The sequence below is a fragment of the Lolium rigidum genome, chromosome 1, assembly GCF_022539505.1.
Source record: "Lolium rigidum isolate FL_2022 chromosome 1, APGP_CSIRO_Lrig_0.1, whole genome shotgun sequence".
NCBI classification, from domain to species: domain Eukaryota; kingdom Viridiplantae; phylum Streptophyta; class Magnoliopsida; order Poales; family Poaceae; genus Lolium; species Lolium rigidum.
Genome location: NC_061508.1, coordinates 230,987,709 through 230,995,902, shown reverse-complemented (window position 1 = coordinate 230,995,902; position 8,194 = coordinate 230,987,709). Strand labels below are relative to the sequence as shown.

Here is an 8,194-nt window from a genome sequence, read left to right as displayed (position 1 = left end):
AGCTGTGGTGTATCGCAGAAAGATACCAATGCTGTCCAGCCAGGACGGTGAATCCAGGCAGGCAAAGAGATATTTAGCCGCGATTAACTTCAAATTTCCAAAGTTTTGTCCCGAGATTTGCTCACGCGCTGTGTGCGCCACGTCGCCTTCTTCCTCGCGGGGTGACCATAAAAGGCCCCTCTGTTCCCCTCCGGCCTCCACTCGAGTCCACCGTCACACTCTCCCTTGATTCCACCTACTACTCCACCGCCACCGCCTCCGCGGCGCAGAGCCATGGACGCAGAGCCCGGGTCCCCGACGTCGCCGACCGGCACCTCTTCCTCCTCTTCGTCATCGTCTTCTACCTCCTCCGTGGCGGCGACGGCCAAGAAGCGGGCGCGCAAGGGGGACGACGGCCGCCACCCGACGTACCACGGCGTGCGCATGCGCAGCTGGGGCAAGTGGGTGTCCGAGATCAGGGAGCCCCGCAAGAAGTCCCGCATCTGGCTGGGCACCTTCGCGACGGCGGAGATGGCGGCGCGCGCGCACGACGTGGCGTCGCTGGCCATCAAGGGCCGCGCCGCCGCGCACCTCAACTTCCCGGAGCTGGCGGACCTGCTGCCGCGCGCCGCCAGCGCCGCGCCCAGCGACGTCCAGGCGGCCGCCGCGCTCGCCGCGGCCGCAGACTTCCCCGCCGGATGTGGCGGCGCCAATGCCAAGAGCCCCGAGAGCGGGCTCTCCGAGGACGGCAGCGCCGCCGCCGCCGCCTCCCCGCCGGCGGCCACGCTGCAGGCCGAGATGGAGCCGGGGCCGGTGCCGGACCCGGAGGACGCGCTGTTCGACCTCCCCGACCTGCTCCTGGACCTGAGATACGAGTCGCCCTCGGGCCTGGCGTGCGCGCCGTCGTGGACCTTCGACGACGACGTGCTCGGCGGCGGCGCGTTCCGGCTCGAGGAGCCGCTGCTCTGGGATTACTGATCGATCGCCAATCAATCAACGCCGCCGCAGAGTCCGGTTCCCGCGTGCGCGCACCTGGTTTCCTGTTTAATCTTTGTCACCGCGCGCGTTAGTAAAAATCCCGCCGCCGCTGCGTTTCTCTCCGGCTTTCTTTCCCGGTGGCTTTGGTTACTTTTTTTTTTTACTTTATCGCGTTACCAGAATTAGGAAGAAGGAAGGAGGGGCCTGTATAAAGCTGTAGTTTCTTTTGGTTTTGGGTTGCTTGATTTGGGGGACAAGAATAATATGTTGTATAATTAAACAAGCATATTATCTTACTACCTTTTCTGTCTATTTTGTTTATTTATAGTGATGGTGAAAAGGTAAGTAATCTGGACGATGTTGACCAGATTGAGAGCGAAATTTACTCTTCCTAAAAAATAGAGACGTGAACAGGGCAGCGGTATTTTTGGTAACTTTGCGGTCCTTGTCACAAGAAAGAAGGGTTTGAAGATTCGTCAAAGACCATGCAAAACCGGCTCCACCTCCACGTCCCCGGCGATCACCGGAGAGGATTGGTTTTCTTCGTGCTGGTACGCTCGAAAGCTGCAGCGCGTGGAAAAGCGGCCCCTGCTCCCGGTTGATATTAATGCGGGGTCTCGTCAAACCCATGGTGGGGCTCCGGATCCCGGCGCGTGTCCGCGCGCCGTCGTCGCGGCCGGCCGTCCACGGGCTCGGACCTCGAGTGCAGCGCTGAGCGTCGAAACCAAAACCAGCACCGGAACCGAGAGCGGGCGAGCGTGGCTGCGGTGCGCGCCGCAGGCAGGCAGGCAGTACGACAACCCGTGGGCGTGGACCGGACGGGGCTTATCCGCGCGGCGCCATGGGCGGTGGCTGCGGCTGCACGCGCAGCCGCGCAGGACGCCATGCCCATGCTCCATTCGACGGAACGCCGATGTGGCCACGCCCCAAGCCTGCCACTTACCAGCGACGACGGTTGTCTTTCGTGCCAAACAGACAGGTGCCTCCCCTCCGCGTCGTGACCCAGCGCTTTCCAGCCCAAGCGCCCGACGCATTTTCTCCAGCAAGACCGTCTATGTGCTCTACCTAAAATCATCAAATAAAAACAGGAAAATAAAATAATGCAATAGTTGAAACCAATCTGACATACAAAATTACATAAGCAATCTACCCATCTTGTTATTCTCACGGAGCCGCTTCCTGCTCGCCGTCTCTTCAGAAGAGCTCGTCGCGTCTGATAAGCTTGTGTCCGCCTCTGACGAGTCGTCCTTGGTGTGTCCTCCTCATCATCGGTGTGCATGATATTTTCTAAATATATGATTTTCAAACTAATTAGTGTATGCTATATTGCTACGAAGCTCACATTTTTGCTAATCTTGCTTACTAAATCTGGCCAACGATTTATCTTGGACACTCTGTTCAACGAATGGTGTTATCGATGCTTCTGCTTTAAACAAAAACAAATATTGTGCATGCTTCTAGATTGCTAGCACCATCACTACGATTAGTGTGTCCAATGTTAGGATAAGGTTGTCATACACATCTGCCTGATTACAATCTGTCAGACCATGTGTTCAAGCATAATCTTGTGAGATGTAATGTCGTGCACAAACATATTGCTAGTGCATGCTACTTGACCTTGTATAGGATCCTCTCTTCGGTGTGTGTGTTTGCACTAAGTATGAGGCTCCCAGCTGTATATGTTACTTTTGCATATGGGGAGTGGTGTTTTGGAACATGGGTGCATATGCTCCCTATATTTTGAAATGCATGTTATGAACATTTTAAATTTCAAAAAAATTGAAACAAAAAATTTGTACGTACATCTTCACGTGCTACGCGCTCACAAAGTCGTTTCATAAAAAATCGACTTATCATGTGACGTGTGTAAAAAAGACAAAATTCAGTGCTAAAAATAATGTTTTTCACAAGATAAAGTTTCTCCTTTTTACATAGACCACAAAAAACATTGGTTTTTCGTGAAACTTAACGAACGCACATACATTATGGAGATGTACATGTAGAATTTTTTATCCAAATTTTTTGACATTTCGAAATATGTTTTTTTGGTAGAGGGAGCATACGCACCCGGGAGCCGAATTGAATTTCCCATATGTTCTTGCATCAACCAATGATTAAATTATGTAGCACCATTTGTTCAAGGGATGATCTTGTAAGATCTAATGTCTTGCAGGAACGCATTGGTAGTGCAGTCTCCTTGGTTTGTCAAGATCAACTCTTAGATTTTTATGAGGTATGTAAATATGAGGACATGAGGATTTCTATTCTGACTACATTGTGTTGTGGAAATGATTTGTATTTACTACGGAAATTCAATTCGGCTCCCGGGTGCACATGCTCCCTCTACCAATAAAACATATTTCAAAGTGTGAAAAATTTTTGAAAAAAATATTCTACATGTACATCTCCATAATATATGTGTGTGCGTCAAGTTTCACGAAAAAATAATATTTTTTTTGACCTACTACCTCCGTTTCAAGGAATAAAGCGTCCTCGTTTTACGAGCTTTTTGTTTGACCAAGAATTACTTCAAATAGATAAAGAATGTTTGTATGAAATTAATATCATTAAAAAGTGCTTTTCAATACGAATCCAACGATACTAATTACATATAATATAATTTAGATTTTGTTGCTTAATTTTTATGGTCAAAGTTCGTCTTGGAATGCGCGTGCGCCTTATTCCTTGAAACGGAGGTAGTATGTAAAAAAGAGAAAACTTATCATGTGGAAAGCATTGTTTTAAGCACTGAATTTTGTCTTTTTTACACACGTCACATGATAAGTTCATTTTTTATGAAACGACTTTGTGAGCGCGTAGCACATGAATATCTACGTGCGAATTTTTTGTTTCAATTTTTTTGAAATTTAAAATATGTGTAAGATACATTTTAAAATATAGGGAGCATATGCTCCCATGTTCCAAAACACCACTCCCATTTACCATGCCGATGATTAAAACGTGACTATGATTGTTGAGATGTCATCTTTTACCTTGTGTCCTTCACAACCATATTCATTGTGCATGCTCCTTGGTACTCCGAGGCCTCCAAATATGATTTTGACTGTCTTCTTAGCATAAGGCAATGTTAAAAATGTGGCACAATCTAATGCAAAGAGAATCTTTCTACGACTTTGTCCTTTGTAAAGACAATGATTAAAATGTGGCACAATCTAATGCAAAGATATTCTTTCTACGACTTTGTCCTGTATGAAGACAATGATTAAAATGTGTCATATTTTAATGTAAGGGATTGTCATATAGTACACTGTCCTACGTGCAATCAAATTGGTTGTGCATTTTGGTACTATAGAATAATCAATTTCCTTTTTGTGTGCTAAGTTGTAGGAGGCACCATTTGTATCTTTGTCCCTTCTCATGTAGCATTGTTTTTTCTATAGCCAATAATTAAAATGTGGAACTTCGTAATCGTAAAGCCGTTGTGATTGCAACACAAGTTGTGTAGAAGAACATTTTTTGTGCGTTTTTTCTGGTTCCCCTCGCACCGGCTCTACCTATAGTATATTAGTATGTGCTTCTTATTCCGAGCCTTTTTTTATTTTGCGTATGCTATGCATATTGGCGTACCAGCGGGGGTTCGGGATGTGGAGAGACCGAACAAGAGGCCTAGAGGAAGGCCGGCCAATGTCGGTCACTTTCATGATGAAGCGTCCACGGAGAACTTCATCAATGTGACCTTTGAACCTAGGATGGTCTACCCCTAGCGCCTTTAGGCCATACTACGGGTCGGTCCTAGAGAAGATCACTATATATCAAGACGAAGAAGGTCAATGGAAAAGCCATCCTTGCTAAGGGATATGCATCATTTGCCATTACTCCGCGGTTTGAACGTGGGGTACTTCCTAGCCCCCAACAATCTCAATTTGAAGTAGTACATGTAGTGGCCATCACTAGTAGAGAAACCCCCCTTTAGTACCGGTTTCAGAGGGCCTTTAGTAACGGTTTTGGAACCGGTACTAAAGATTCGGTACTAAAGTGCCTCCATGTAGGCACGGAGGAGCCCGCGGGGCAGGAGACCTTTGGTACCGGTTCGTAACACGAACCGGTACTAAAGGCTATTTCGTTAATTCTTTTAATAAACAAAAGTAATGATGTAATAATAATGTTGAATAAATAAATAAAATTAACTTTTAAAATTTGTACTTCCTCTGTTTCATTCTATAGTGCCTATAGTTTTTTAGCACGGAAATTACCGCAAGAGTATTTTTTACACAAAATCCGTAGCTAATTGATTTGAGATCAACGTAAAATTTCGGAAATTCATATCTTCCTAACTTACCATAATAAATTTAGGAGCTGAACGATTTGGAAGCTGAACGGGGAGGGGGTAATTGAAAAAAGCTAAGCTACAACCTTATATTGTGAAACAAATACCAAAAATCTATAGGCACTATAGAAAGGAACGGAGGGAGTATTATTTTTAAATTTTTTTTTTGCCAAACCTAAAACCTGAAAATTTGAAAATCTTATAATTTGCTAAAAGTAATAGTAATATTCTGGGATTCAAAAAATCTTATAATTATTAAATTTAATTTTTAAAAATTAAAATATATAAAATTCTAATTTTCTGGAAAAAAACTAAAATCTTCCTGCTTTCATATTTTCATTTGGAATTTTGAGAATCTAAAAATTGGCTAACCGAGTAAACCCCTGTGAATTTGGATATAACTTTTTCCCATGATGATTTTGATATATTATACATTTTTTTCCGACGTCGTATGCAAAAGTTAATACGGTTTTACAATTTTTCAAACTTTTTTTGCAAAAAAAGTCAAAATTCGAATTTCTTAATTTCACCGAATAGTAGGTTGCATAACATACAAGAATCTGAAAACATTTTATTTTTTAAATTTTCTAAATTTTCATTTGTATTTTACAAAGCATAAAAAGGCGATCCACGAGGGGGGGGGGGGGGTGGAGGGGCGTGGGGGGGAGGAAAATTTCAACACGAACCGGTACTAAAGGTCTACCGACTGACGCCAACCCTTTAACATTGGTTCGTGACACGAACCGGTACTAAAAGTCCCGCACGTACCGGTACTAAAACTTGCCGGCGATCTGGACAGTGCAACCGATACTAATGCACCCTTTAGTACCGGTTCGTAAAGCAACCGGTACTAAGAGCATCTCCAGTCGCGTCCCCCAAACCGTCCCCCAAAGGGATTTGGGGCGCGCCGGACAAAAAAAGCGTTCCAGCCGCGTCCCCCAAAGCCCTCTTGTCCCGGCGCGGCCCGACACGGTGTCCGGCGCCCGAGCCCGTCCCCGTCCCACGTGGGACGCTCCGGGGACGCCGGACACAACGAAAAGCGAGGCGGGGAGTGGCGGGGCCGACGCGCCGCCGGCACGGAAGGCTAAAACCCCGTCGCCTACCTTTGGTCAAGCGACGTTAATGGCGTCCCTCGTTTTCACGAGCGACGCAGGACGCGTCTCGCCGTGCATGGCCGCGTGGCCGTCCGCGCCGGAAGTTATTGCGTGCAACCACCCGCCGCCGCCGCCGTTTTAAGACGCCCTCCGCTTATCGCCGCTCATCATAATCCTTCTCGCCGCCGCCGCCTCCCCTTCCCGCATCCTCTCCTCGCCGCTCAAAATATGTCGTCCTCCCGCAAGATCGCCGCGGCGAACGGCTCCGGCCGCGGCAGCCTCACCGTGGCGGAGGCGTGGGCGCCGTACCACACCCGGTATCCGGGCCCCGCCGGATGTGCGGCTGCTGCAGCCGGCGGCCGGAAGATGGCCGTGAACGGCATTGGCATCCCGCCGCCGCCGAAGCCGTACATGCAAGCAATGGCGGGACGCCATCAAGGCCCGTCGGGCTCAACTCACCGCCGAGGAGCGGGCGGATCCGACATGGGCGGCCAAGGACAACGACGACCGGTGGACGACGTACTTCAAGGCCAAGTACGACGTCGAGCCGCACAGCGACCGACGGGCTCATCGGCGGGCCCAACAAGCCGGAACAGGGAAGGCCGCGCCCGTTTCGGGGCGTTCCGGGCGCACCCTCGAGAACGTCATCCGCGGCCTCCGCAACGGCGCTCCGCGGCCGGAGATGCCGCCGTCGCCGCCGCCTTCTCCTCAATGGCAGCCGAGGAGGACGACATACTCGTCCTCCTCGCACTCTTCTTCCTCGGGGCCGGCGCGATCGACGCCGTCGTCGTCGTACCGGTCGGTGCCGTATACCGTTCCCAAACGGGAGGTCAAGGAGGAGCCGGCGACGCCCGTCAACACGAGGCGTGGCGGTAGCGGCAGCGGGCGGCAGCAAGGGAGGCGCGGCGGCGCCCTCCTCATCCCGAAGCCGGAGGTGAAGGAGGAGCCGGAGGAAGCTGCCGCAGCGGCGCCGCCGGCGGAGTACGAGCGGCAGCAGCGGCTCATCGCCGCCAGCCGACGACCCCGAGGACCGCCCAGTGGCTGCGGGCGGCGTTCTTGGCGTCCATGGACGACAAGGACGCCTCGGAGGGGCGACCTGGACGCGGCGATCGCCATGTCCATCCGCGACTCCGGCAAGCCGCTGGTGGACCTCACCGACGACGGCGAGGCAGACCAAGCGGCTTGGTGAAGGACGAGCCCGTGGACGAGCCCGTCGACGAGCGCGTCAGCGGTGAGGTCGTCACCGACGAGATGTACAACTTCCGGCAGTACTACGACGCCTCCGGCCGCCGCAAGTGGTTCTAGATTAGGTTTAGTTTTAAAGTTAGTCAAATTTCGTTCGAATCTATGTAAGTTTGGACGAATCTAATCGAATCTAGTCAAGTTTAAAATTTACGAAATTTTGTTTGGGGGACGCGACTGGGGAGCGACGTCCCCCAAACGCGGCACGAACGAAACACGTCTCCCAAACGCTCAATCCGTCGCGGTTTGGGGGACGATTTGGGGGACGCGACTGGAGATGCTCTAAAGACCTGGACGGAAGTCCCTTTTTCTACTAATGTGAGGTGATGACGAAATGCCCTGCCTTGAGATGCCGGCAGGAGGGTCGTTGACGAGCTAGACGAGTGATCGGCTCCTAGTTGCTTCGTTTTTTTCGTTGATCTAAGACAACTATGTAGTACATCGTGCGGATTGTCCTTCTAATGAGGTACTGCCATAAGTTAAGTACTACGCTACTGTTGATTATCATGCTACTAGTCGTACTACGCTACTGTTGATTATCATGCTACTAGTCGTGTGATATTGATTTAAACTGTTGTGATTGTGCTTGCTAACCTCACCGCGTGTAAGAATA

General features: G+C 49.7%; 1 protein-coding gene across 1 annotated transcript; it reads left to right on the top strand.

Moving 5' to 3' along the window:
- The first annotated feature begins 273 nt into the window (after nucleotides 1-273).
- Nucleotides 274-957, top strand: LOC124683298 (ethylene-responsive transcription factor ERF038-like). The gene has a single exon (XM_047217848.1). It carries the CDS (start codon nucleotides 274-276, stop codon nucleotides 955-957), a length of 684 nt encoding a protein of 227 aa, XP_047073804.1.
- Nucleotides 958-8,194: the final 7,237 nt, after the last annotated feature.

What these genes read in the sequence shown, in the direction of transcription:
- LOC124683298 (XM_047217848.1), top strand. Translation starts at nt 274, where the DNA reads ATGGACGCAGAGCCCGGGTCCCCGACGTCGCCGACCGGCACCTCTTCC.